Below are 27,865 nucleotides of genomic sequence, written 5' to 3'. Positions count from 1 at the left end.
TAGCAGAAAGTGAAAACCGTGACCATTCGTGACCTGACCTGACCTTGACCCGTACTTAGTATGACCCCTATATGCACATGGTACCTTCACTAGGTCTTTGAGGTCATTTTTGGTGAGTGACGAGCAGCAGCTATCGATTCCGCTGTCCGTAAGCCTAATCATGCAAAACCCCAGAATTTGACCTTTGACCTGACCTTGACCCGAAAGTTGACCTCAATCTTAAAATCTTAAGAGTGTTTTGGGAAGGTTTCGTAGAGACCTTTCGAATGCCGCCCCGCGGGGCTCGATACGACCATTGGTTCTCGAGATAACAGGGGGGGGGGGTCGGATCCGACCCCCCTGCAGGCTGTTGTGGGTACGGACGCCCCACCCCCGTTAGTGGGGGTGGGGCGTCTTTCCCACCCTGGGCAGTGGGCATCTTACCTCACTCTCCCCTAAGTGTGCTTTAGACAAGCGCATCTCACAATAACAAACCATTACAAGATGGTACGTATGTAGGTACATGTACATAGGTACCCAAATGTTCCGAGATAGTCTCCAAGCAGCAACAATCAATTAACTCAACCTTGGCAATGATCACTGATAGTTATTTACTGATCAGCTTCAGTGGGCCGTCCTGATCAGCAGCTCATGTACTCGGAGCGATAATTTACAGGCCAGTGCACTGTTCGAGTCTGAGCGCCGCCAGCCGCGGGAGCCCTCCAGGGCCTGTTTTATATCCGCGGCGGCAACACGAGCCTCATTACGGGGCTACCTGCTAACTTCCCGAGGATTAGAGAAATGATGTGCAGATTTGGGCTGCACGGCCGGGCGGACCGTTTGGGCGTCTGAGGCCCTCGGCGCCGCGCTGACAGCTTCCGCCACTGGAGGCGACGGGGTTCGTGGAACGGAGTCACTTTATCTGGGCTGCAGAGAGCTGCGGTCAGCGGCGGCCGGGTGCGGGTCGTAACACTGTGCCCCCGGCCATCAGCATCCCGCTGCCTCCAGCCAACACTCGGGATATTACCAGACACTACAGCGACCGGTCATCATTAGCTAACGCCGGCCACTGCTCGTGAACGTTAGTGCGATCCGTCTCTACCTGTCACGAATCATCACCAGCCATTGGCATCCTGATTCCTGTTGTTTTAGCGTAAGTGTGGGCGTAAAATGACCCAGCTGTCGTCGCGCCATCAAACCTTTAAACACACGGTCAAACAGACAAACAAACAATATCATCGTACCGTTACATAACATTAACACCTGTCATAACCTGTCAATCATCACCTGTCATCATCAGTCCCTACCTGTCACCGACTGTCACCAACTGTCAGCAACTGTCGGTGCCACCAGAGTCAGACGCCATCACGGTAACATCATCAAGCACGCGGCTGCTCTTGGCAACATCCATTTATGTTGCTACTAAAACAAAACACATAATCACATACCTACTTACGTGTTTTATTATTTTTGTGTCTTCTTGTACTCGTAGGTAGGTATACCTAACTGATAGCTGCGCTTATGCTTACTTATTACCAATGCTGCTCTTGTTTCTATTTTCAATCGGAAGGGCTTAAAACTGGATCAGCGTGAGGTCATTTACAATCTTCATCCATTTTGCCCACTTCATTTCTGATTATTACAGGAAGCAGTCACTCATTGCCCATCAAACCACGTACCTAACCAAACGCATCCGCCAGGCGCCAGCACCCTTAACGCATATGTGAGCGTCACCAGTCACCACCACCAGCCACTACCGTTGCTCATCACCAGCCATTACTAGTCACCACCACACTGAAAACAATTTCATCCGAAGCTGGCGAATTAAGCGTTGCTCTGCGGGTGGTATATGTGTATTAACTCGCCATGTCCAGATTCTAGCTAGAGGGTAAGCAGACTTGCCTGCCTTATTACTCGTAAATATGCACTGTACCCACATTTTGCAGTTAGGTAGCTACCCAGCACCGGATATTGTCCCCGCGGGTGTCGAGTCATTGGCATAGCCCTCACTGAAAGAGTTGGAACTACTCGAGGTATCGTAAACGCGTACCCGTGGATGGCGAACCTTTACATAACCTGCCCTGAAGGAGTTGGATCTACTGTTACAACTAGATGGCGTTGTCTCATACAGTTTTGAATTACAACAATTTTTTAACTTTTTTTTTGAACCAATGATATGTTGGCACATTGTTTGGCGGTTTGCAAGTGGGGGCGAAAGTACAATTGTTAGGGTGCATCTTTAAAACCTCTGCAATATTCATCACGGGACGATTGGCAACGCTTTTTCTTCCGAAACTACCAAGTGAGACCATTTTGATTCTTATATAGGTCACGAAAGCAGCGGCGACACATCTTTCTGATTTCGGGCGGTCTGGATGACTGCCGGTGACTGAGTTATGACGAAATTTCTATGGGAATTCGATTTGACCTTTCCCACCGATGTGAAACTTTCTCACCGATGTTTTCTAGGTGTGAGATTGCTATAATATAGATATTTTCCCGCAAATATGGTCAAGCGTGGGAGTTTTTTTGGCCCTCGTGACTTGGTCGGCGACGGGTAGGCGTGGAGGGTAACCCCATCTCCTAGGCAGGGGTTTGTGGGGCGCTGCTGCCAGGTAGGCGTCGATGAATACCTTTCGATGGAGGGGTCGCGAGCCACTGGTGCGCGAATAGTCGTGGAGGGTAACTACTCTCCAGAGTGAATTGCGAAAGTGTTATGTCCTAAATTGACTCCTGGCAGGGTGGTTAAAAATGGTTGCGGATAGGGGTACCCGCGAGACACCGGTTTACTCGCCAGTTTTGGGTGAAATTGTTTTCAGTGCAGTCGCCATCAGCAGCACCGGCTGCCGGCGGAGCCAGTGGGCACTCTCGGCGGAGCGGCGCGAGCCCCCGGGGGCGGCCGCTGACGAGCCGGCCTGCACTGCTCGCTGACGGGCCCGCTGACGACCCCGCTGACGACCCGCCGTCGGTGCCGCCGCCGGCGACCATCGCCGCTGCACTCGGGCCCGTCTCGGCGGCCGCGATGGCCGATTTACGAGGCGAAGAGGAGCCGCGCGAAATGGGATGGCGTGTCGACGGGCCGCTGCGGCGCGGCGGCGGCAGTCGATGGCCGCCGAGTGGCCGCGCCGGGGTCACTCGGACCGGCCGCAGATCACGTGCGGCTAATTTGGCCTGATCGGCCGCGCCGGCCGCTCGAGGAGCGAGGCTGCACTCGCGGGAAGGCAGGAGGGAGGCTGGGCCCGGGAAACAGACGGGAGTCTGCACTCTGCAGGCTGGGCTTGAGGGGCAGTAGGAGAAGGGAAGCTGGACTTGAGGGGTAGACAGGTGTCGGGAAGTTTCTAGGGAAAGGCAGTAGTGAGGTCTCCCTCCTCTACGACTAGCCTCTGTGGGAAAGGATTCGAAAATTACCGGACACATGTCTGGAGACGGCGATGTCAGTCCGGGGTCACGGGTCAGCGCCGGGGTCAAGGGAGCGCGATCGGTGCTGAGGATCCAGGTCGTGAATCATGGATATGAAGTTAGTGGCGAAGCGTGGCGTTGGATACTCTGCGGCACGATCTGCGGATAGAAGGCCCACAGGGTTTAGTCCGTGACCCCGGCCGGACCTCCAGCCCGCTTCACCTGCCGGTGGTCTCACCACTGCCACCTGCCGGTCGGTGGCGGAACTCTCCCCTGAACCGGCGGCGCTCCGTCGGACCGCGCTCGGCGCAGAGTGCGTCGGGGGCCGGTCGGACGTGGACGGGTGTCGTATGAGCGGCGCGAGTACGGAGTGCACCTGCGTCCGACAGACGGACACTCGGCGGACACCTGTACCGCCGGCTGAGACGGCGCGGCACGCCGGCAATCGATCGTCGCCAGCGACGAGCTCCGTCGACCGCGACGCGCGCGTTCGTCGATTTCGACGGGACGGTGGGGTTGTGACGATGGGGCGGCCGGCGGCGGCGGGCGCCGCGCTGCTGCTTCTGACTGTGCTGGGTACCGGCGTCACTGGCTCGAGGGTCCGACTGGTCCATAACGGATACACGGGACTGGTGGTGGGCGTGGATGAGGACGTGGACATTCTGCAGTGCCAGGACATCATCCGGAACCTGAAGGTGAGTTAGGGTGACGGGCTCGGAGCAGCTGGGCGCCAGTGGGTGCCGTAATCGTTACCTGTGCCATTGACGATCGATTTTAGCCGACCGACGCTGGGCTGCGCTGTTATGTACCGAGTGCCGCAGTAAGAGAGACACCAGAGTCTCCGCTGATTACCCGTTTACTCAACTGGGGGAACTAATTACGGGCGGCATTAAGATCGATGTCCACTTTTTAATATCTTGCCATGTAGTAAAACATCTCGACATATTTAGTATCTGGCGAGGAGTTTCGATCAATTGCATACATTGTAAACGGCAACTTATGTACATATCCCGACAAGTGTAGTACAATGAGTAATCCCTACACAATGAGTAAATTCTAACTACATAAATGAGTAATCCCACTGACCTCTCCTGTTGACAAGATACAACCCCGCAAAGTAACATTTTGAAGCGTATGCTCATTATATCATGTTGCCCAAAAGAAGAAAAAGGAACTTTCAGTAACAGTAACGGAAATACACGGAACCCTATAAGGCTGACAGAAGTTAGAGCCGTGAGATGAACCGTAAGCATCTCTACCGTCTACACTTTATATCAAAGCCACTCGAGATTCACTTCTTTTACATCAAAACTTAATTACCTCACCTGAAGATACAGAAGACCGCAGCTTGTAAATCTAATTCTACCCGAACATCAGACAGGCTGGCTCGTTACTGAGGCATTGTGCCCACAGGAGACCAGACAGACCAGTGAAAATCTCAGAAGCCATTTATTTTGTGTTGGCAAACGGCGGAGGACGGACGAGATAAAGGAGCTGACGGACGCCGGATCAGCGGCTGATTGATGAACGATTTCACGGCTGATATCAGCACCTATATAGGACCTATTATCTCGATAATTTCGGCTGGAACGGTGGGCTTGGGGCGAGCCCGGTCTCCGCCCCGCCCGAGGTCGCTCCCCGTTGTGGCGCCTCCTACTGCCGACCTCGCTCTGTCACACGATGGACCCCTGAAATATGAATAGTACTCGATAAGAATTTTGGTAATGGGCTCTGGACACGGAAAATTAATGATCATGAGTAGTTTAACCTATATGTTCTATCGCAAGCTCTTTTAGAAGCCGCAAAGTAAGTCATGAATATTTAGATCCTATGCTTTTTGCGCGTTGAGAAGCGCTTGCCTGTTAATTCGCGAGTGTGATAAATGTAAATGAGAGTAATTTAGTGTAGTGCGATTTCTGTCTGAGATGAGTGACAGTTTAATTTGGTACCCACTGGGTGCTGGTAATGCGATCTGCACTGCTACTTTTAAAATGTGTTTAAATAAGCTAACCATTGCCTCAGCTAATCGTCACCATCTTATCACTATAATTGCCTTGATTTTGGAGTGTCGAGTCCTTTCGCCAGATAAAACACAGTGCGCATGCTGTAACGTTCCATTTACGCTGGGTAGCTATAAAGAAGGCTGTCCCAAGACTATGAGACCACGCCCTCTCAATCTGCGATGGCTCTCTGTAATGTCACGGGTTTGTTGGAATGGAATGAGGGAAGTGCGCATGCGCCGCCGGCGGTCGAGTGCCGTCTCCCCACCGTGCAGTGCCGTGCACCGTGAAACGGGCAGTGTCGCCTCAGATTACGGCAGATTGACGGCCCGACAGCGCTGCCAGCCGTGACAGCCCGCCACCGTAGGACCTGTCAGATGTGACGCATTGCTGACCTGTCGGGCGTCATGCCCAGTTTCGAGTGACGGACTGTCAGATTGTGCCGCTCATCCCCTGGTGACCGGCGTGCCGCGCGCGCCAGACGGAGATTCTAGTCCACGGCAAGCTAGCTGCTCTACGCAGGAGCCGTTTTGTCGGTTCGTTAGGATGTGTTGGTTCATTTGGGTGCCCGGATCCACCCAGTCGTCAGCCGAAGGACGTAGTGCTCTGATCACTGATCCACTTATGAATAATTATATACTGTTATATTTGGCAGTGAGCGGGGCGTCGTCCAGCGGAGAGCACGACTCGCCCCCCAGCACAGCCCTGGACGGGCACGGCGCCTCCGCCCACTCGCCTGATTCGGTAACGAGCCCTCCCTCCGCCCTGGTCATTATTCACCCATCTTCCGTCGCACTGGCCTTGGACTGGTTTACCAACACCAGGGCAGTATTTGTATCAGCCGGCTCTATCCAGTACCTATCCAGGATCTGTGACCTGCCGGTGTTCGTGTCTCGTCCAGACCTCCCGGACCATCTCCCGCTCCGGTGGCCGCTCTCTCCTCACAGTGGGACGCGGAGGAGACAAAATTCCTCCCAGTTTGTCCGGCAGCTGGCGGCCAGACCAACTTTGAACGCCTCGTCAGTCTCATCTGGTCGAGAAACGCCGCTTCGCCGCCGCACCAGACCGTCCCAAACAGAACCACTGCCTATGCCCATCACTGCTCGTACGAGCAGAAGCCAGTGCATGCCCCATTCGCCAGCTTGAGCCAAATCACTGCCTGTCCGTTTATACCGCCCTCAGCCACTGGCGGTCGCAGCCGCTAGCAAAAGGGGGGGCCAAAGTCACACTCGCGGGACATAACATTTATCCGTCACCGGGAGGGGGGGGGGGGGGGTGATCGGCTAATTTTTTACGTCCACGAGGTGCCGCGCAGTTGGCATTACTTATGCTTCATCCATCTGATTCTTGCGTGAAATTTTTAAGCTCAATTTAAGGCAAAATCACCAGTTCCATTTCCCGTCCCACGGTGCTTCCACCGGTCGGCCCACTGCACCATGACGACGGATCGGTGTAGCACAGGTATACTGGAAGGTCAGGCACGCGGATTCATGACCTTACCACTATAAAACAATTCGGAAAAGTACAGATACCTCTTGCTTTGAACAAGCATGTGAAACCCAGAGAGCATTTTCAGACTATGACATTTACTCATATAGGTAACATACCTAGTTGTGTGGCGGCGGGAGAGAGTAGGTACACCGACCGACCTCTGGAGACCCCCCACAGGTTCCGAGCTTTCAAAATTGGCATCTGAGGGCCGCGCGCGACTCCTGCGGGGCTTCGCAGCGGCTCTATTGGGGCTCACTCAACCTGCCTAGTCTTACTGCTAAAAAGACTGGCCCTGAGCCCTAAGGACTTCATCAGTCTCTGCCAGCCCCAGGACCCACACCGGCTCATGGGGTCCCGACGTCGAAATATGAGGGAATCTGCGCCGGACCATCAGGACGCAAAGTAATCTCGATCAGGACCAACGTAAGGCTGTGCCGGAGACTGCGTGAGCCCTCTGATCTTCAGAAACCCACCCATATATGTTTTCACGTAGAGGCCAGTTTAGGGCCCTCAGAGACCAGTACAGGGCCTGCAAACTACAAAGGCCAGTAGTTTGAGACAATCAGTGACCGAGTTGGGCTCTCAGAGGCTAATGTGGGTCATAACAGGCCAACATGGGCCCTCGGAGGTCAGCGTGGGGCCCTAAAAGACCGGCATGAGCCGTCGTTGGACCCCAGAGGCCAGCAGAGGGCCCTCAAAGGCCAAGATGGGCCCTCCTCAAATGCCAATGCAGGCCCTTAGAGGCCGGCATCGGGTCTTCAGCAGCCAGTACGGGGCCCTCATTGGCACCTTAAGGTTCGTCTTGGGACACTACAGACAGAAATAAGGCCACCAGAGACCGGTGTGAGACCCTCAGACGCCGGTTGGGACCCCTGAGGCCTGTTAGGGGCCCTCATAGGCCAGATGTGGGGTCTCAGAGGTTGATGTAGGCTCTTAGCGGTCAACGTGGGCACTTGACCGCCACTGAAGTCCCTCAGAGGTCAGTGTAGGACGCTCAAAGACCGGTGTGGGAGCTATATTAATAGCTGGGCGTGGTTTTTTTTTTGAGCTTCGTGACGATCGAATAATTGCCAGGGCCCCATACACCTATATGGGGGCCCATTGGTTGTTTGAGGGGGGGGGGGGCAAATGATATGATGGCCCCCTTTATTGACCTTGGGGGGGGGGGGCATGGCCCTGATGCCCCCCCCCCCGCGACCGCCACTGTGTACACATTACACACATGCCTCTGAGATTACATACTAGCTCATGCAAACTCTATGCAGGCCCCGGAGTTCCCACGCTAATCCTTAAGAAACCAAGCCGGCATACGGCGTCACCACCGGGCTTCTGAGGTGCACAGCACCAACCCATGAGGTCTTACTTTAGTGTCTTAGAGCCAATCTCCTTTAGCAGGGCCCACCCACCACTGCCGAAGAGGGTCTCATGCCAGCCATTGCTGGGCCTACGAGAGCCTCAAGTAAACGCACGCTTATATTCCATATAAGATCCGGCCATACTCGTGAACCGGTGCCAGCGACGCTGACCACCAAATTGACAGAATGCGAAACTGAGCCCTCATGAGTGAAATTTACGTCCTTTGATGGCGCAAGAAAGAAAACGAAACATACGAAAAGCTTTTCTAGGACTTTTGTTCGATCTGAAAGGTGGGGCCAAAAGATAGTATGGCCCCACCTTTCAGCACCAAAGGGGGGGCCATGGCCCCCGTGGCCCCCCCCCTGGGACCGCCAGTGCCCTCAGCCCGACCCGTCACCACCCAAACGCCCGCCTGTCCTCTGCTCTGACCTCAGTCCTGCAGGTGTCGGCCCGCCCCGCCCCGCCCCGGCTCGGCCCGGCGCCGCCCAGAAGCAATCTCCGGCCACCCCGCTCCCCGCAGCGCGCCTGCCCATGATACAGGTGTTAATTAAAACCGGCGGCGATTCGAGCAGCGATGAACTGGATCAGGGCGGCGCGCCCCGCTGACAGGCGGTGAGCGCCGCGAATCGAATCACCGACCCTGCGCAGCAGTGGACCGCCCCGCCCGCCCTTCCCGCTCGGTCGGCCCGCCCCGCCTGCTCGGCTGGGCGGTGTGGAGAGCGAGTGTCGACAGATCGGCCAGTGTTGTGGTAATTGATTGGGGTCGCGGCGAGATGAGGTCTGAGTTGACAAAACATCGGGCCAAAGCAGTCCAGCCGGAGGTGTCTATAGTTTTACGAAGCTGCCGCGTTGTCAGACACCCTGCATTCGTTTTTATTTTTAATGCTGAGTACTTGCCGCCACTAGATTTTATAAGGATGCTTTAGCTAATGCGAAGCTTGATCTTCTCGTTCTCTGTCTTTTGGAAACTCATTACAGAAAAACTTATTTATCTGATGATCTGATCAGACTGATGAAGTAGCTATTAGTCAGAAGTTAGAACCTCGCGATGGAATATTTGACTTGAATTACGATTTGAGGCGCCATAATTCGATCCAATTAAACTCCAGGTGTATGGCGTGCTTAAATCAGCGTGCATGCACTGCAGGCATTTCTGCGAAACAAACGATTCTACGAAAGCAGCCAACTGATTGAATTACGCTGCAATTTTTATAGCTCATTGCGGAATCGATCGATCGATCAGCCGGCCACAACAATGCGGCGTCGGCCATTACGCTCACGTCTGACACGGCATGGTTTTGTTTGCACCCCGACAGGTGACCTCTCACCCCTGCCTTCCAGCCGCCCAATTAGGAGCCTTCGCGGCGCCTCCGCTGGCGGCGAAAAACGCGTGAAGTGAGCCCGCGTGCCGCCCTCAGCGTGCGCTAATTGTCCTCACGATGTGCCGGCCCGCTGGGTGCCAGTGTTGCGGAGTGCCGAGTGCCCTGCTGGGTGCTGGGTGCTCTCCGTGACCCGTCACCCAGCTGCCCCGCTGGGAGCAGACCGCAGCCGCTGCGGCCGAGACACGCACCTGTGACGGTGGTTACGGCCGGTCCCCGGCGCACGTGCTGTGGTCACGGGACCGGCGACACGACCCGGGGACACGCTACCAGTGGCGGAGTGCCGCCAAGAGAGGGCACAGCTTCGGTGAACGATGGCAGGCTCGGGCAGATCTAGGACTTTGAGCCAGCACTTCAGTCGATCTATTGACACCACGAAAATGAAAATATATGCAGCTGACATATTTGAAAATTAAAGTCAGCCAAAGCGCATGCAAGACAAGACGAGTTGAGAGTTCGTCCCTTCAAATTGCCACCTTTGTGCAGTGAAAGACAGTCGATGCTTTTCATGCAAACGCTGCCGTCCTGCTGTGGAGGAGAGGCACTTCACGGCGCTGTTGAACCGTCAGGACCTATCGTCTCGCCGCGGTCACATACCAGGCCTGTTCGACGTTTGCGCACACCGCGCGGACTGCACGGCCAGCCCGCAATGGGCGTTAGACACGCGATACAGGCCCGGGCCGGCTCAACTCACTCACCGCGACGGTCAGATAGGCCAGGGAGGGCGGGGTAACCGTCCAGTCCGCTGTGAGCAGTCACCGGCAAGGCCCTATATGTCACCGGGCTGCCTCGGTCCTTCTCCACGTCAGCTCTGTGATGCATTTTGTTTTATCATTCGTTTGTTTCAAATTTTAATATGCTGGAAGGCCGAAGCTGATCGCATGGGCACAGTACCTAGTTAGTGATAAATTATTTCAGCGCATCTGGATTTTGAGCCTCATTTAGCCACGTCCACGAACGGTTTTGTTCGGTGATTTTAGCCTCATTCTAACTGTTGCCTTTGCTCTGGTCTATCCATCTTCCCCGGGCAGCTCCAGCCCCTGAGGCGCTGGGCGGAGCTCTGACCCTTGGACTCACAACTGGCAGACTCGCCGCTCAAACGAATGACCCGGCCAGCCGCCAGCAGAAAAACGGCGACACGCCGGAAAAGCATCCGATGAAAGCCACTAATGATAGGCCCGACTGTTCGGCGCAGCCGCGGCAAATTATACGCTGCCCTCTCTCGTTGCTGGACAACGGGAGCGCAGCGGCGGCGGGGTTTTTGTTTTGTAGTTTTGTTTTTGTTCCGCTGGAGAAGCCTCCCGCCGGGCTGGAACTGGGCTACATCAGTCCAACAGTCCGAGCTTTTATTCTTCCCGTGGAATTGTCAGAAGCCGAAACGGCCGTCATTAGGTGCCGTAACGCTTTTTGTCTGGATGGGATCCCTGAGGGAATAAATGGATCACGTGTTACCATAAAGTTGGGCCTCATTAATTGTCTTCTTCAAAAAGTGAAACAAAGTTAAAATTTATTTCTCGTAATCGAAACGCAGAGGAAACAGAAAACTCTGGAGGTGAATTTTAGGGCTGTGTGAATTCGCAGCTCTGCTCATGTAAGATAACTACCTATACTTATTTCATCAATAGGCTTTTTGTGACGCATGATTTGTATTCAAGCAGCACCTTTCGTTTAACCAGCACCAGCGCACGGTCGGCTTTCAGTAGGCTATTTACGGCGACAATTAAACCACTCAACACAGACAGGCGTCGGGCGGGTTTTGAGGTCACCGAACGCTGAGAGGCGATTTAAATCAGAAGACGCGGCCTCTTCCGTGCTGTTTGGGAGCGGTTACCGGTACAATTTCTGTCAGTGTGTCTGAGCGACGACCTGCCGGCCGGCGGCGCTGCCCACCACGGCCCCGGCCGCACACAATGAGAGCATGCTTTACGAGAGGGCGGCTCTGCTATTCAGGTAATGTGGGATCCGTTGGCGGCGCTACACGCAACTGGCGTGCCCACATGACCCAGACTGCCCCGCAGCGGCGCTGGCTGGGAACGCGGCCCCGGCGCCGCCGCCGAGCCGCCGTTACCGGTAATTTTATCACGGCTCTTACACCAAACTCACTGTGGACCGTAATATAGATTGTGTATTTTACGGGGTCTAAATAGCAGAGTAGTGCTCTAAATTGGGATTTAACGGCGTTAACGAGTTATTATGGCGGATAGCAGCTCAGGATTTATTCGTTTAATCTAAAATCAAATACCTACCTACCCATTTTGATGATTTTGAAGCAACATATTCCCGGTGGATCCATGCAAACATCCAATGTGCAGCGGCTGATATCCCATTCGATATCTGTTCTGAATTTCGGCAGTCTCTCTGTGTGCCCATTGAGGACGGTGCCGGGGTGCCCAGGTGTCTGTCCCGTGTGCCATCCCTCGGTCGGAGCATCTGTCTGCCGCCGCCAGCCACCCGTTAATGTCGTATTGTGTCCAATCGCGGGCAGGTGGCGGCGCCTCCCTCCTCCCTCCTGGCCGGAGGCACCAGCAGAGACTTCGTCCACCGCTCCGCCGCCGCCGCGTGCCACTCGCGCACAATGGCAAACGCCATTATGGCTCTAACGTGCCCCTCAATAGGAGTTCATTTCGCCAGTCACGCAGCAGAAAGCCATTCTGACCGATCTGTATCAAACCGATGTCCGGAGTCCGTTTAGAGCCAACAGCGCGTGACAGCGGCCCGAGCCGGCCATCTGCAAGGAGGCTCGGCAGCGCCGGTTCTTTCGAGTCACCGACACACATCACGCACTGTTCCTAACGACCGATACGCAGCTGTGATAGCTGATTTCAATGTCAGATTGCTGTCACGGCGGGGAGAAGTGGAGGTGTTTTTACACCTCCCCTGCCATCGGAGGTGGCGCCGGCTGCACCCAGTCCGGCAGAAAGGGCCGCTAAGCAGATCGATCAAACCGCTCGCTCCCCTGCCGGGCGGTCACGTGACGTTTGGGCTCAGATATGCATACAGGGGAGTCGGGGACTGAACGGTGATGGCCTACCTTCCTGCACGCACCACTCTGAGTCAACCTATCAGGGGATACGAGTAGGTATGGGGCTTCCGATCAGCTGCCGTTCCAGTCTGTGTCATGCAGGTTGAGTTGCACGTGTTACTGCATATAGATGCACTCGACCGTCCAGCTGATCAATCGAGTACGGCGAGATCGAAAAGAGCGAGGATTTTGAAAATTATGTAATTAAATCATGATGCCGGAACCTATCTGAAACACTGGATGTGAACTAGCGCCAGGATCTCGATAAACCTCCCCGCTCAGCGGTCTCCCTGTTCCTCCTCACCCTATAATACAGAAGAGACAGATCGGCTGGTATTATACCCGTCCTGCTGCATCGATTGACAGTTCCCGTTCACTGGGAGCCGACCAGCCTCTGATCCTCCGGTCCTGGCAGACGGGCAGTCTCCGTCGGCAGCTGAACACACATCGGCTCTTCCACACGGGCCGACCGCGCGGCCCAGGCCGGCCTCTGATCCCACAGCCGACCACCGGGCCAGGCCACCGCGCCCGTCGGCCCATTGTGACGCCTTTGTGCCGAATAATGGCGCTCTGTTCCGCAGTGACAATGCCTCAGACAGGCACGGCACGCTGCAAACACTTCTCGTCAATGTCAATAATAGACATCAGCTAAATAGCTGCAAAACAGCTCTCCGGGGTGCGTACGCCGCTCGGCGGCTGATGGAGGGTGCAAATTGACGCCTCCGCCGGGAGGGGGTCGGGCGGCGGTCCGTCCGCGGGCCGTCCGCTCTGGGTGGCTACCAGTCTTGGTGCGCCGCCGGGCGGTGTCCAATCGGCCAGTCACGTGCCTGGGGCGTGTCCCGTCATTGCTGACTGTCCGGAGCGCCCCGCCCGGACCGGCGGCCACGTGCAGAACTCGTACCGCGGACCGCCGGCCCTGCACGTGCAGTTAGGGGTCCACCCTGTGCCAATCGGCCTGTCGACCGGCCGCCCCGCGCCGCGACCACAATGAGTTGGGTCGGTGGCACATGTCCTGTATTGTGTGCCCGCGCTGCGTGACGACCGTCCCCCTCCCTCCCCGACTGGGGGTGCTTAGAGGGAGGGAGCGCACCGTTCGCCGCACCTGCCGTCAGGCAGAGCTTCATAGTGTTATATCACTGCAGCGGTGGCTGCACGAATGAAGAACATCCACACATTGTAAGTGCTGCACACATTCGGGGCAACAGGATTTCCGGAACAGAACGTAAGCTGCTGCTACGCGACTTATTGTAGGGAAATCGTTTTCCAGAAGGCGTTATTTCGAGTTTTTACCAAATTCGTGTGAATACTTATAGCTATGGGAGCACAAAAAACGACTTCAGAAGGATTTAATTTAGCAGCCATTATCAAGTCAATTGCTAGTCCACCTTTGACTGACTTCTGGTGAATGAAGTCCTTTTTCGAGGCCCGATGCTAATAAAACGTCAGATCAATATCGTTCCAGCGCATTTACCGTTTATACTTACGCCACTAAGAAAACCAAACTGACCTTTATTTAGGTACTAAGATAAATCAAAAGCATATATTCCGAACTTCTTGGCCTCATAACATTACAATTATGCAAACCCATGGAATTCTGCAGTTTTTCAAATCCCCGCCTCAGAGTCCGAAAGTCTCAGAATCACGGATGTCCAGACCCCAGACAGGGCCGCCGCGACCCTTGGCCGTCACGGCTGGGGGTGCCGAGTAACGAGCCGTCACGGCTGCACCTGTGCACGTGCAGGAGCGTCACGGTGCTGACCTCAGGGTCGTCACGGTCCCGGACCCGTCTCCGGCACCGGTCCGGGGTCCGGGGTCCGGGTCCGTGCGGCCGGCATCCAGCAGGGTCTGAACTTCCCTTGTCGATGTCTGATGTCCGGGCTATCCATGTCATACGTGAGCGACCTACCGGAACTATAATCTGCCTTCCGCTGTGTGACGATACAGAAGGGTGGTCGATCGCCCCTGCACGCTACCGCGGATAGGTCATCAAACCCTGTCGTGTCACTCGTGCGGCGCACCCTATCGGTAGAGAAGGAGGGTGAACGCCCATCAAAGCCGACCGAAACGCTGCGCCGGAGAAACAGGTCACCACGGCGGCACGCTCCGGCTGGGGAGGACAGGAGGGCCGGCCTGACCCGCAGCCCCGCACATTATCGGCCCTCAATGGCGCTGGGAACGGCGGCGGAGGGTTTGCGAAACCGCGGCGCTCTATACAGGAGGTGCTGCCGTCGGCAGTGGGCGCTGGCCGGGGCCGGTATGCGCGCGGGGCCCGCCAGCCGTCCGTCAGGGCTCGGCCTGAGAACGTTCCCGCCGGGTCAGCCGCTTTAATTGAAGCCGGTCGGCACTCTCCTTCGCACACCCAGCGGTCGTTGCCGCGGATCGTTCACATAATAAGCGCGGTGCTGATAAGGGCGGGGTAATTGTGCGACAGTGGCTAGCCGAGCTGCCGAGGCTGACCGCGCTGCCCTCTCAGAGACCGCTGGACGGGGCCTTCCGCTTTACCTCTCCACGCCCACTGGCCTGCGCTGACCGCTCCGTCCCCTTTTCAGACGCTGCTGACTGGCGCCTCGGACTACCTCTACACGGCCACCCAGCGTCGCGCCTACTTTGGCGATGTGACGGTGGTGGTGCCGAGCTCGTGGCCGCGCAGCTGCACGGGCTCGGCGGCGCCGGAGCCGGCCACCACTGAGAGCCTGGTGAGCGCCGACCTGCGCGTCAGCGGGCTGCGACACCCGGTGCACGGCGCCGCGCCCTGGACCCACCAGAGCGGCCTCTGCGGCCGGCCCGGGCACTTCATCCAGTTCGCCGCCGACTATGTGGCCTCCGGCGAGACACACCGCTTCGGAGACCAAGGTACGTTCCGCCGCACCCGGTAGGGTCATAGGGACAGATTGGGGTAAATTTGCTGATCAGAAATGAATTGGCCTTTTGACTATCACAATTCATGTGATCACAGAACCTATTTCAGGAATACTATCACAGTAATTTGATGTGCTACCTACTTATCCTGCTCACACTAAAAAAAAAATCATAGCCAAGGGACCACAGTGTCCGCCCCAGAAGTACACATTTGGGGTGGTTCGTCAGGGGTCTGCCCGCTGCTGATTCACCGTCACGCTATGGTCGTTGCTGGTGAAAAAGGGTCAATCACTGTATCGGCCCACCGCCCACCCTCCTCGACCTTGTCCAGACAACCATCAGAGTTTTTACCGGGCGTTTGGCCCGCGCCGGAAACGAGAACGACCCTGGTTTGGGTTTTATAGGGCGGTGACAGCTCGGCATTGAAGCGCCCCGAGTCCACCTGTCACCTGACAGCTGACAGCTGACAGCAGCACGTGACAGCCGCTGTGACTCTGACCTTTACCGCGCACCTGTGGAGTCAGTTGGGCTTAAGTCGGCCTCGAAACGAGCAGGTGACAATCACCGCGGTCTATTGAATGCCGAATAATAATTATTGGACCGTATCAAATCGCAGATCTTGCCTCATTGGCGTTTTCCCCTTTCGCCCGAGAAGACAAAGTGGATCTCATATCATTGCAGTGCTATTTGCTCTGGGATGAGACCCGGTACGGGCTCTGTCACATACCAGACCATGTTGTGACGGCTGGCCCCGCCGTCCCCGCCGCTAGGACACACGCGAGGCGGTTCGTCGGACACGAGTTGGGACGGCCGGGACTGTGGCTGAACCGCCGCCCTCGGTCCGGCGCCCGGCCGTACAATGTCGGCTGTCGGTGTGGGCGCCACGTGTCGCCCTCAATGGCAGACGGGCCGCGGCGGCGGCTGCGGCGGCGGCGCGATTCGGTCCGGCCTGACAGCGGACTGCGCGCCGGTCGGCCTGTCCTGTGTGTGGTCAACAGAGCGCCGCCGTCCGGGCCCCGAGACGCCGTCATCTATCACGGATCGGCGCGCCGGGCGACTGCGGCGCGCCGCGCGCGTATTCAGAAGACCGTGGGACGGGCGCGCGCTCAAACAGAGCCCGCGTGCTGCGGATGGCTCGCCGCGGTGCAGCCGTGTCGTGGTATGCGCGAGCCGCCAGCCTCTGTGGGACCGGGGACGCGGCCGGCGGGGTGCCCGGTTCGGGAGGAAGTGAACGTACGAGTACATCGTACTTACAGTTCAGCTAGGACGGGATCAGCCTGACAGACTGGTGTTATCCGGCTCATCTACTAGATCGGCGCGGAGTGTCGCGTGCCAATCCTGTCTTTCCTGTTCGGCCACTTTTGAGCTGGTTGTAAAGACGTAGTTAGAAGGTATTTTATTGCGGAAGCTGTTGATGAAAGTGCAGCTTACAATAAGACAGTTTTAGACAGTTTTGAAAGCTGCCTGTAGAATTATTTTTCAGTCCCATTGTTCAACTTGCCCTGCTCTAAACAATCACCTCTCTCCCCTCCAGTTCGTCTTTCTGTTTGAAATATGTGACGCCGTTTCTGCAGTCAAACTAGGAGCGCCACAAATAGGCGGCGCCCGATGGCCAATTGGCAGCGTATGCACGGCGCGCAGTACCCTATGACAAACGGCGGCGGCCGCGCGCCTCCCCGGGAGGCGCCGGACCGAACGGGCGGGGGCTCGACGGCGCGTGGCGGCGCACCCCAATGAGCGGCGCAGGGCGTGCGCCACTTCTGCCGCGGCTGTCAATAGACGAGGAACACCTGTCCCACTGCGATGTGTGGCCTTGCTTTTCTCTGTGAAATACGCGCAGCTGCTGCTAGTCGCGAGTGACGTTGATGAAACACGACCTCGCCGTCTGCGGCTGTTTCTCACACAAGCTATTCAGTAAATTTACCACGCCTTATTTGGTGGCTTAAAATGATTGAATTATCTCACCTATTTCTCAAAGCTAAGTGCAACTAACCTGGGAATGCCCCCGGGGACATACCACTATTGGAAGGCTCTCTCTGACGCGAAGCTGTGCCTGTATTGAAGTCATCGGTCGAACTGACGCGCGCCATTTGTCTCCCGGCGGTGTCCGCAGGGCGCGTGCTGGTGCACGAGTGGGCCAAGTACCGCTGGGGTGTGTTCGAGGAGACGGGTTACGCCGGCGACCGGCTGTACCCGTCGTTCCACCGCGCCTCGGCCGAGCGGTGGACGCCCACCGGCTGCTCGAACCGTCCCGTCAGTGGAGTCGTCACACCGTGAGTACAGACAGAACGTGACGCCGGTGGTGTGTTACTGATGTGACCCAGACAAACACACATTATGTGCCACTAACCACTATAGCGATCTCTTTACTGTCACACTGATGTATCACTAGCGTCGGTACTGGTGCAAGTGTCACAATCGTTACACTTACCGTCAGAAATAAGTACAACATATACACATGAGTCACTGATGTGTATCTGATGTGACCTATATTCGTGGCAGGTATAATGACGCACTGGTGTAGGTATAAATCGGGACGCCTACTGACGCACTGATATACCGCAGCCAGGACATTGCGCCGCACCTACTGATGTCAGCAACTAACGCCATGATACACCAAAGCCAAATCGGCTTCGCCGCTCACTCATATGATCACACCTGCTCAGGAAACGGACGACCCCTAATCGGCCCACCAACTTCGCTGAATAATCTACACATGCATCGCTAATCACGCATTTATATAAAACCTACAAAAGGAGTAAAAACACAGCCAGCTTACGGCGCCGGATATCCAGCTTTGTTTGTTTTTAAACGTTACTCGGCTACCTATTCATCGGTTCAGACACTGACTTCTTCCGTTCGTGCGTCATTGCTGAATATTACTTTCATAACGCGGCTGCGGGGGCCGCTGACTCGAACGCCAGTGCCGCCATATCACAGCGTCACTGTCACCCCATCCCCGTCCCCGCTGCGTCCCTGCGTCACTCCTGTCACCCAACAGCCTCCCCCCGATACCTCCCCCGCCGCAGGATTACCGGCCTACCAATGCTCCGACCGACCGAACGCTGAATACCAGTCACGCACTGAGGCGTCTAAATGACAGTGTCACGCATTCCACGCACACACAGTGATACAGAGCGTGTTGTGGTGCCCGGTGCGGGATCAAAGTGGTACGGGCGCCCCATTGTCCGTCAGCCGATGGTCGGTCGGTCGGGACGGGAGAGGTGGCGAGGCTAAACGGTGCACTGTGGTGGGTCCGGGTCCGGTCTCTCTCTCTCTCTCTCTCTCTCTCTCTCTCTCTCTCTCTCTCTCTCTCTCTCTCTCTCTCTCTCTCTCTCTCTCTCTCTCTCTCTCTCTCTCTCTCTCTCTCTCTCTTTCTCGCTCTCTCTTTCTTCGTTCTTCCTTTTCATTAATATTAATTCCTTGTTTTCATTTTCCGCTTTTATGCATTTTCTGTATCTTATTTATTTTGCTTTTTATCCTTTTCCTGGCCATTTGATCTCGCTGTTCTTACTTTTCTACCCTCTTTCAATCTCTCTCTCTCTCTCTCTCTCTCTCTCTCTCTCTCTCTCTCTCTCTCTCTCTCTCTCTCTCTCTCTCTCTCTCTCTCTCTCTCTCTCTCTCTCTCTCTCTCTCTCTCTCTCTCTCCCTCGTTTCGCTCACCTGTCACGTCTCTGCCTCCTCTTCCCCGCTCTTCCCGTTTTGTCGGGCCGTCACCGTCAACCGATCGGGCATAAATCGGCGGTGCGCGGCTCGGCGCCAGCCAACCCGTCACACCATACACACCAGACCCGTCACAGCAGACACACTAGACCGGTCACAGCAGCCCGTCGACACACTCGGAGCCGCCGCCAAGTCAGCCGACCTGTCATGTCCGGCGCTATGATGGTTTCCATCAATTGTGCTCCCTGACAGGGCGCTAAATCAGGCGGGTGCAAAAACCCACACGGCCGACAGACTCGGTCGGTTGTCGGCGCGGTGGCTCCGGCCTCACCGCGTTAGGTATGACATGTGCATGCAAATGTCGGCACCGGCGCCGGTAAGCGGCTCTAAGTGGCTGTGTAAACGGTCTCCCGGGCGGCCGGTGACTGGGTGGGCGATCCGTCGGCAGGAGCGGCTGCCGGGAGGCCTCCAACGACTGCACCTTCGCGCCGTTCCGGAACGGCAGCAACGTCAACGTCACGTCCTCCATCATGTCGCTGCAGGCGCTGGACCAGGTAAGGCGCGCTCAGGGGCGGCGGGTCGAATCGGCGGCCTGCACGGCCCGGCCCGGCGGGGATTGTGTACGGGACAGTGGGCTCGGGCAGAGACGGACGGGCCAACAGTGGGAGGTCCAGGCGCTGCAGGTCCGCTGGTGGTCACCGGTGCTCGAGTCGAATGCCAATAACATTCGCTCCCCCGTGCAACACTCAGGCGTCACTGGAAACACGCCTCCATCCGCGTCTGTAAAGTAGCCGTGAAAGTGGATGTGCTTGCATTACCAATAACTTTTGGGCTTGTCCAATTTACCATGACCAAATATAAAGCTTACTCGTTTTCATCTGCCTTCAATAAAAAAGGCTAATAAACCGACGCCAAACTTCACTTCACTCGGGCCCAACTCTACGGAAGCCTCTCCCATGCCACCTCACATTGTATTGCATACGCCTTCTGCAAACTGAATGCGTCAGCCGTCAAAACCTGTGCAGCAGTTCTTTTGAATAACGTCACCGCTTCTGCACGTCGCTGTGTGTAACTTATCTTTTAGCGCTCCGAGACATCGGAAATGAAAAATCGTGAGCCGCTCACTGCGCAGCTATCTGGGCGGCTACCATTGTCCTTCGTTTATCACTGCAAGATTTGCACCAAAGTGCAAGCAGCAGCCGCGCAGGGACACCATTTTTCATATAATCCCTGCTCTCCTGACGGGTGCCTGCGCGGCTGACAGCGGCGACATCGCCTGACCCTGAACCCGGTGTTCCCAGGTGCGGCACTTCTGTAACGCCACTACCCACGACCGCACCGCGCCGACCAAACACAACCTGCTCTGCGGCGAGCGCTCCGTCTGGGAGGTGATGGAGACCCACGAGGACTTCCTCCTCCGCAACAACCCGCCCAACGCCTCGCTGGCGCCGCCGCCGCCCGCCTTCCGCGTGGTGAAGGCCTCCGCGGACCGTCTGTTCCTCCTGCTGGAGAGCTCGGCCACCATGCGCCACCAGGAGCGCTGGGACTTTGTCAGCAACTCGCTGCGCAAGTTCGTCAACTGGGACGTGCCGACCGGCGTACAGGTGGGCATCGGCCACTTCGGCGTGATCTACCGGACCGACCGCAACCTGACGGCGGTTCCCGACTCGCGCGTGGGTCGCGGCGAGCTGGCCAACCTGCCGCCCATCGCTGACGACGTCACAGAGGACAAGAAGAGCTGGCGCGCGGCGGTGGACGGCGCGCTGGCTGCGCTCGGCGACCGCGCCGCCGGTACCACACTGGTCTGGGTGACCGGCAACCAGCCCAACAGCCGCAGCCAGCCCACCTACGGAGACGTCCAGTATATCATCGGAACGCTCAAGGAGAGAAAGGTAAGCACCGCTATTGGTTACGGTCAGGGAAGCTCCAACTCGAATAGAGGACGGATAATCAATGTGCACCTAAAGCATCCATGCATGACACGAATGGTTATTGCGGCCGTGCTACCGTTCCTGATACATACTGATGATTGAGTTAGCATCTGTTGCAAACACATTCCCTCACTTTGTTTTCAACCGACTGAAGTGTATATCACATCTTCATTCACGGGTGACGGCCGTTTCTCCGCGGCAGGTGCGACTGGTGCTGGTGTTCTACCCGTCCGCGACGCCCGGCCTGGCGCGCGCCGCCACCGAGACCGGCGGCGAGGTCATCACCGTGGACGACGTGCGCCAGGGCGACCAGACCTCCATCAGCGTGTTCCAGGCACTGGCCGACGCCTACCTGCTGGCTCTGGAGCGGTACTCCTCCGACCGCAGCCGGCTGCGGGTCCGTCTGGAGGAGCGCCAGTTCGTGGGAGACGGCCGACAGGCGCGGGGATCCTTCCTGGTCGACTCGACGCTGGGCGTCAACACCACCATGACGGTGCTGTACCACGACCGCAGCGACATCGGCTACGTGAAGCTGAAGCGGCCCGGAGGGGAGATGGAGCCCGTGTATACGTACCCCGACAGCACCAACCACCTGCAGTACGTCAAGATTGACACCGTGGTGAGTAAGGTCGCATGACGCGACAAAGGGTGTTCAGCCTTCACCATGTTGCTATCGACAATATAGCGATATTTTATCGGCTTTCACGCATTTAATTAAGTCCAGAACACACGATTGGTCAGTATTCTACTGGCGCTCCTTTGCCCCTCACGTGAGCTGACCTCGCTTCACCACCTCTCCTTGCAGCATGGTCAGTGGGAATACGAGATCGACAACCTGGCGCCGTCGCACAGCAGCGTGTTCGTCCAGGTCACCTCGTCACCGGCCTCCACGGCGGGCACGGTGCGGGCCCAAGTGTGGACGAACGCCGACCGCGCCGGTCAGGTCAACACCACCACACAGCCACTGGCCGTCTACGCATCGGTAAGTACAGGATGCTGATTGCATGAGGGTGAAGCAATTTGGCCGTGGAGGAACTGAGCGTGGTGTTGGTTGAAGGGGATGGATGGGATGGAGTGCACTTACGTTTTCAGATTGTGGCTCCCGGAAAGAGTTGGTCGTAAGATAAGATTGGTGGGAAGAATTAAATGAGTTTGGGATGTGGCTGGCTATTATCTCTGATTAGCTTAATTAATTTGTATGATAAACGTGCATTTAATGGCCTGTTGATGGTGTGCTGCGTCTCTAGTGACGACTAGTCTCCCGAGCAATTCGTTCTGCATGCAGACACTTGTAGGCACCCAAGCTGGCATTAGCTCAATTCACAGCCGAGAAAACGACAGATGGCTGAGCTTCTAAAACTCCCTGAAATACACGTCCAGCACTTTGTATCCATGTTTTCCCAGAAGTATCGTTTTAGTATCACCTCTCCCGCATTGTTTCCTGTCTCCGGCACTGAGCACTACAAGCGGGAACTGTGTCACAATAATGCCGATAATCTGTACATGACTCGCGCTCACAAAGGCTCCAACTCACACGACTTACACACCTAAATGTTCGTACAGCTTCATATCTCCGCCACTGCAGGCGACTGGCGAGAAAGCCCGCTGACCTGTAGTTTCTGCGAGCCGTGCTGATCTCCCTGGGAGTAAGGCGGCCCTTTTTTCGGCGTTAAGTCCCGACCAAGGCCGGTGGCTTGCTCGGTGGATGTGCCGCTCCGTCAAAAACGCCCACCGGCCGGCGCCGGCTATCTGCTCCGGTCAGTGGGAGCCGGCGCCGGCCGCTGACCCGCTCGGGAGGGAGGGGCCTCTCGCGCGGCGTGCAGCTGGGAGAGAGTGTGTCTGGGCTCCGACGAGCCACGTGCAACTATCGCACTGCCACCCGTCACTTTAGACACACTCGCGATCACTGAGTCGTGGGGTTGGTGCTGCTATTACTAAGATTGTTGGCGTTGTGGATATTTGTTTATCGGAGACCTGCACCAGCACGGGGCCAGTATAATGAATATTTATGAACACCGGTAGTATAGTTTGCAAGGCGCTATATTTAGAAGTTTCATGGTCCACGTTGAATTGCGAATCTTCCATGCCAAGGACCTTTGCTCTTTTTTCACGCCACAGTGCGCGACTGCAGCCGGGAGCCGTTGTGCAGAGCACGGGAGGTACGGCCCATGTTTTGATGAGTGTGAGTCGTCACGACCAGCTGACATGTGCACGACCCTGTGACACGGCTCCATGATGAAGGACCCGCTGAATGGGGAACAATGCGCCGGCGGGCCGGGTCAGGGCTGGCTCCGCGCCCGCTCCTGGGAGGACCTCCCGCTGGGTGGCTGCCTTATGGACCGTCCGTGCCAGGCTGCTATAATCGGGGATTGACGAGTGTGGCGCGATTTATCGCTGCCTGGTGTGACATGACGCCTTACACTGGCATACAACAACGTACAGCTCCATAACCGACAACTAACGAGCTTCTGCGCGCCGTAGCAGCCCCGACAGAGCAACCTGTTCATGAGCCCGGGAAATATTGCCCTGGCACGCCGCGTGGTACATTTGTGGACACCGGCGACAGTGGGTAATTCAGAGCCCTTTAGTCGTCCGTCATAAAAGCAAATAATCGTTGGCCTGTCGGTGTCATTGTTCCGAGCTGCTGACACGGTACCCTGTCTTCTCTCCAGGGTTGTTTATTATTCCGTGTTGGTGACACGTCACCCTGTCCTCTCCCGCAGGTAATGCAGGCCAGCGCTCCAGTTATGGACGCAGAGGTGTGGGCCACTCTGACCCGACCGAACGGAGAGGAGACCCGCGTCCAGCTGCTGGATAACGGCCTGGCCGGTGAGTGGTGCGCCTCCCATCCATACAGAACACCTGTGCTCGCCCCTCATATACCCCGCACCGTCAGCCATTGACGGGGCAGCTACTTTGATGGTGTGGGTGGGTTCGCGGTGATCCTCCCTGATGTGACGTATGCACGCCGCCGGGCGGGCACGGAAGCTTTGATGTGCACCTGATCATCCGACAAGAAAAAGAGGCGGCGGGATGCTTACGTCGCTTTACAAAGTACGGTCGTAGTAGGGGCGTCATGCAATGGGCAGCTCAATGTAATCCCGGTCAATGTTGCTTATCTTTCAATGTAATCCCGGTCAGGGCCGCTCCAAACAGAAACTAGGCGCACGCCCAACTCGGCTTAACTTGTCCAGCGCTCTGTCCGGTTTTACGCTGCCATGTGGTACACGGCGACGGACGCTGACCGTGTGCGCCGCCGTGGCTCTTTGTCTCGGGGTTCGATGAAATAGTGCTCTCCGATGGTCGCTGACCGTGTATATCGCCTCGTTTTCTCTGTCTCAGAGCCGGACGTGCTGCGCGGAGACGGCGTCTACTCGCGCTACGTCACCGGGCTGGGCTCGGCACCGGACGGGTCTGAGGTGCTGCTGACGCTGCGGCTGACGGTGGGCGGCGCCGGCGGCCGCGTGGTGACCGGTCGGCGGCTGCAGCCGGCGCCGCGGGCCGTCCCGGTGGACGGCTCACCGCCCTGCTGCGGCTCCTCCGTCGGCGAGGTCACCTCTGTTCCCGTGTCGGACCTGAGGCGAGAGGTGGCCGGCGGCACGGTGCGGGTCGTCCTGCCGCCGCCCGGACGGGACCTGCTGCCGCCCAGCAGGGTCACTGACCTGAGGTCACTGGTAGACCCGACCAAACAGACCATCACCTTCAACTGGACCGCACCCGGAGACGACCTCGACCGACCCAATACCAAAGGTAAGCAACGCTCTCTAAATCAATTTATCTAAACGTATAAATCTAATTTACGGTCATGACTTTTTGTCGAGAACCGCAGAAATGGTGCTATCATAATACATAAATCCCACCTGTGGTATACCGATTCGCTGAAGCCCTGTCTCTGTTTCAGTGGAGCGTTACGAGGTGCGCTACTCGGAGAGTCGTGACCAGCTGAGAGACCACTACTCTGACTGCATGGGCGTGCCGACGTGGAGCGAGCCGGAGCCGGCCGGTGCCGCCAGCTCGGCCACCGTCGGCGTCCGCACCTTCGACACGCTGCTCTTCTTCGGCATCCGCGGAGTGGACGCGGCCGGGAACGCGGCCCCGGTGTCGAACCTGGTGGCCGTGGTGGTGCCGGCGCCGCCGCCCACGCCGTCGCCGCCGCCGCCGACCGGCACTACGTCTCCCGTGCAGCCCACGGCGCCGCCGTTCGATAACCGGCTGCTGCTGATCGTGCTGCTCTGTGTGGCCGGGGTGATTGTCCTCTGCGTGCTGCTCGTCATGTACTACTTCCTGCTGTACAAGCGGAGGAAACCAGCGCCTGACGAGGGTCTCCAGGGCTACGTCAACACGGTGGCGATGACTACCGAGCTCAGCCGAGAGTCGACGCCCGTCAAGGTGCCGTTCGACCACGAACGGGAGGGCTTCTCCACTCCGACGGCACAGGAGATCTCCTCCCAGCGCTGGGCGGCTCCGGATATCCTCCAGTCGCCGAGGGGAGCGCCGGTCCCGGCCGCCGGCGGGCCGGGGCTGGGGCTCGGCCGGGCCGGCCGGGCGCGCTACAACAGCTACCAAACGCCCTACGTGGAGGATATGGCGTACGACGGCCGCTCGCTGGGCAGCACGCCGCCCGGCGGCTCAGTGGCCTCGCTGGCATCTGCCGGCAGGCCGCGGCCCGACATGACCGACTCGCCGTGGGGCCGCGGCGCCGACGGCCGCGCGAGACTCGCCACCTCGGGAGAGTCGTGGGGCCGGCCCGGAGAGCTCGCCGGCAGGCTCGACTCGCCCGGAGAGCCGTGGACGCGCGGCGGCGCCTCGCCCGGCTCGCTGGGCTCCCAGTCGAGTCGTGCGGACATGAGCTGCGGGGATTTGGGCCTGCCCAGTCCGGCGAGGCCCGGCGACCGACGCCGACGCAATGTCACCCAGGTATAGCCCGTCTGAGCCTCTGCGTGTGAAAGTGCGCTGGACTCTAGCAGGCCGACAAATGGCCAATGTTTTATCTGCGGTGGGACGGTAGCGCAGTGTTTTGCTGTGCAGCCGCTCAGCTCGTGAGAATTAAGCCGTCCGTGCAGACCTGGCGCAGCTCTGCGGTCCGCCCTCGAGTGGTAGCTCTGTGATCGCCGCGATCGGGCCGCCGCGCCGCTCACGCCCGGCCCATGCGTGGCCGCGTCACGCTATGTCTGTGTCTTCCGAAAACGCCGCGCACTTCGGCGCCACACCGGCGTGTTGCTGCGTATCTGATGTCGGTCCCACGGGCGCGGCCGCACTGAACACTATCGGTGGAATCAGGCCGCCGGACCGCCTGGTAGCGGGGCCCTCACAAACCGGGTCCATGGACCGGACACTGGCATAGTGTACTGATCACTGACACGACAGACTTTGTATGGTAGTGCTTTGTACAGAATACTGCTGCAAGTGCCTTATATGGCCGGGAGGTTACTGTAGTATTTTGTAGCATTAGTGTGTACGCAAGCGACGAGAACTATTTGAGACCTGTATTGTTCGTGATCTCTGTTTGGATTCGTTGCAAAGTTTGTTTTGTGTAGCTTTTGAGAATGGGTGCGTTCGCCTTATTTTAGTGCCCATGTGTGTCCCTGTTGAGTCGGCTATCACCGGCTGCTTCATACAATTTCTAGTCACAAGCATGTACAGAACGAAATATACGACAAAAATGACCAATACCTTTTTTCAAATGGCCACCAAGGGATAATTTACATGTTTTATTTAGGTACTTACATGACTTTTCCTTACATGCTCTATTTCATTTCTCACTTTAGACATGCACATGTCACATGACGTTTGCATTTTATCTTTCTCCAAATAGTTTGTAGGATCTCCCTTCCATTCTCACATCATTGGTCACACCCACTCTAGGAGGAAAGTAAATAAGCTATCGGTGCGGCGTCTAAATACCGCGGCGGCGGCGTCTATACAAATACAGAGAAGGCCATTATACGCAGTTTTCTTGCTTGGCTAGACATAAGCCGAACAGTAAAGCGCAACAGGGTGAACAGGGGCAGGCTGCAGCGCATCAAACCAGCCTGCACAGCTGTATCGGACGATCGGCAGAGCCGTGACTGCCCACCAAACACTCAGCGGAGCAAATTGCACCCGGCTCAAATTGACAGCTAGTGGCAGCCTGCCAGATTGCATTGAGCGTCGGATGAGAGTTTTTGCCGGCCATAACTGTCGCTCCCGACACAAGCAGAGCTATTATTTGATTACGTTTGCGTGGCGATAACAGCCTATGAGTTAAAACGATAAGTGATGCAATGAAAGGCGAAGGACAAAGGATGAAAGAGAAAAGCTTGTACACATACGTCGTAGACGAAGGGCCAGTTTCAGATAGGTCAGATCAATCTTTATGATAGGACGCGCGAACATTTTATGAACAATTAGTTAGTTATCTTTACATAACGTGCACAATGCTCAATGCACATGCATACGAGCATTGAATAAATATTCCTGAGAATCGTAATCCAATATGAAGAAGCAGCCAGCACAGTCCTTTTCTCAGGCAACGCTACCACTTTCCCTTTTCCAGGAGGCACAGGGCGCCATTCCGATGTCTCTGCGACTCCTCCCCTTCCCACCGGAGGAGCGGCGGACCGCTCTCTCGCCACCCCGGCAGCTCTCGTCCCGGCCCTGCCCGGCGCCGCGCGCCCGCTCGGCTGTCACCTCCCGGCGCCTTCTCTATGAACGGTCACCCGTGCCGGCGCGACGCCTCTCCGCCCGTCCTTTGATCACCGCTAATTTATCGTTCCCGTCCGGGACAAATGCAATTCAAATAAAGGC

At 56.9% G+C, this 27,865-nt stretch overlaps 1 protein-coding gene across 1 annotated transcript; it reads left to right on the top strand.

Annotated features, from left to right (window-relative positions):
- Window positions 1-3,394: 3,394 nt before the first annotated feature.
- Window positions 3,395-26,745, top strand: LOC122380736 (calcium-activated chloride channel regulator 4A-like). Its single transcript, XM_043364148.1, has 11 exons — window positions 3,395-3,412; window positions 3,591-4,073; window positions 15,176-15,479; window positions 17,599-17,758; window positions 19,597-19,702; window positions 20,450-21,040; window positions 21,282-21,698; window positions 21,885-22,061; window positions 23,803-23,908; window positions 24,422-24,829; window positions 24,981-26,745. Exons 1-11 carry the CDS (start codon window positions 3,395-3,397, stop codon window positions 26,000-26,002), a joined length of 3,792 nt encoding a protein of 1,263 aa, XP_043220083.1. The 3' UTR covers window positions 26,003-26,745.
- The last annotated feature ends 1,120 nt before the right edge of the window (window positions 26,746-27,865 follow it).

The sequence above is a fragment of the Amphibalanus amphitrite genome, unplaced genomic scaffold (genome assembly GCF_019059575.1).
Source record: "Amphibalanus amphitrite isolate SeventyFive unplaced genomic scaffold, NRLGWU_Aamphi_draft 000105F_arrow, whole genome shotgun sequence".
NCBI lineage: Eukaryota > Metazoa > Arthropoda > Thecostraca > Balanomorpha > Balanidae > Amphibalanus > Amphibalanus amphitrite.
This window is presented reverse-complemented; position numbering and strand designations above follow the sequence as displayed.

Excerpts from the sequence above, each read along its gene's own strand:
- LOC122380736 (XM_043364148.1), top strand. Across the intron at positions 15,480-17,598 it reads ACACCGCTTCGGAGACCAAG|GGCGCGTGCTGGTGCACGAG; the intron begins GTACGTTCCGCC and ends CGGTGTCCGCAG. Across the intron at positions 24,830-24,980 it reads CGACCGACCCAATACCAAAG|TGGAGCGTTACGAGGTGCGC; the intron begins GTAAGCAACGCT and ends TCTCTGTTTCAG.